Source organism: Eimeria mitis, genomic scaffold, assembly GCF_000499745.2.
Source record: "Eimeria mitis Houghton genomic scaffold, Emh_scaff1033, whole genome shotgun sequence".
NCBI classification, from domain to species: domain Eukaryota; phylum Apicomplexa; class Conoidasida; order Eucoccidiorida; family Eimeriidae; genus Eimeria; species Eimeria mitis.
The window spans coordinates 11,602-12,179 of record NW_013567206.1 but is presented as its reverse complement, the minus strand read 5'-3'; the positions used below and the strand labels follow the sequence as shown (position 1 = coordinate 12,179).

Here is a 578-nt window from a genome sequence, read left to right as displayed (position 1 = left end):
ACCCTCGCTGGGGGGCTTCGCCTTGGGCCTTGCAGCTCCACCGTCTTCAGTGCTGACAATGATTGTGGTGCCGTCAGGGAGCGAACGCTCAATAAAAGAACCCGAGTGCTTCGGTAGGCGACGGGCAAGCAGCTTAGCCAAGGGTGAAGCACCAGCAGCAGCAGCAGCAGCAGCAGAAGCAGCAGCAGCATCATCAGCCTGGGGCGATACCGCATCGGCCTTGGATGTTGTTTTGTTTGACGCTGCCTTTGGCTGCTCTTCTGGAGTCGATTGCTGCTGCTGGGCTGCACCTTGCTGCTGCTCTGCTGCAGTCTTTTGCTGCTCCTGTACTGGTGCAGCTGCTGGCTGCTTCTCTCCTGCAACTGCCGACTGCTTATCTGCGTCAGCCGCTTGCTGCGGATCGGCCTCAGTCGGCTGCTGCTGCTTTCCAACCTTTATAGATGAAGGAGGCTTGGGTTTGGCTTTGGTAGGCCTGGGCCCCTTCGATTGAATTTGGGTTTTACTTTTGTCTGTCTCTGTATCACTATCTGTATCCTGTTTTTGTTTAGTTGCATCGTCAGAAACAGAAGAATCCTTCG

The 578-nt window shown here is 55.2% G+C and overlaps 1 protein-coding gene across 1 annotated transcript in view; it reads right to left on the bottom strand.

The window, feature by feature from the left end:
- The window catches only part of EMH_0027980 (uncharacterized protein), a gene marked incomplete at both ends in the record, with an annotated part of 1,911 nt that overhangs the window by 219 nt on the left and 1,114 nt on the right, over positions 1-578 (bottom strand). Inside the window, 1 exon segment of the mRNA XM_013494103.1 lies at positions 3-578. Coding sequence (XP_013349557.1) covers positions 3-578 — 576 coding nt within the window.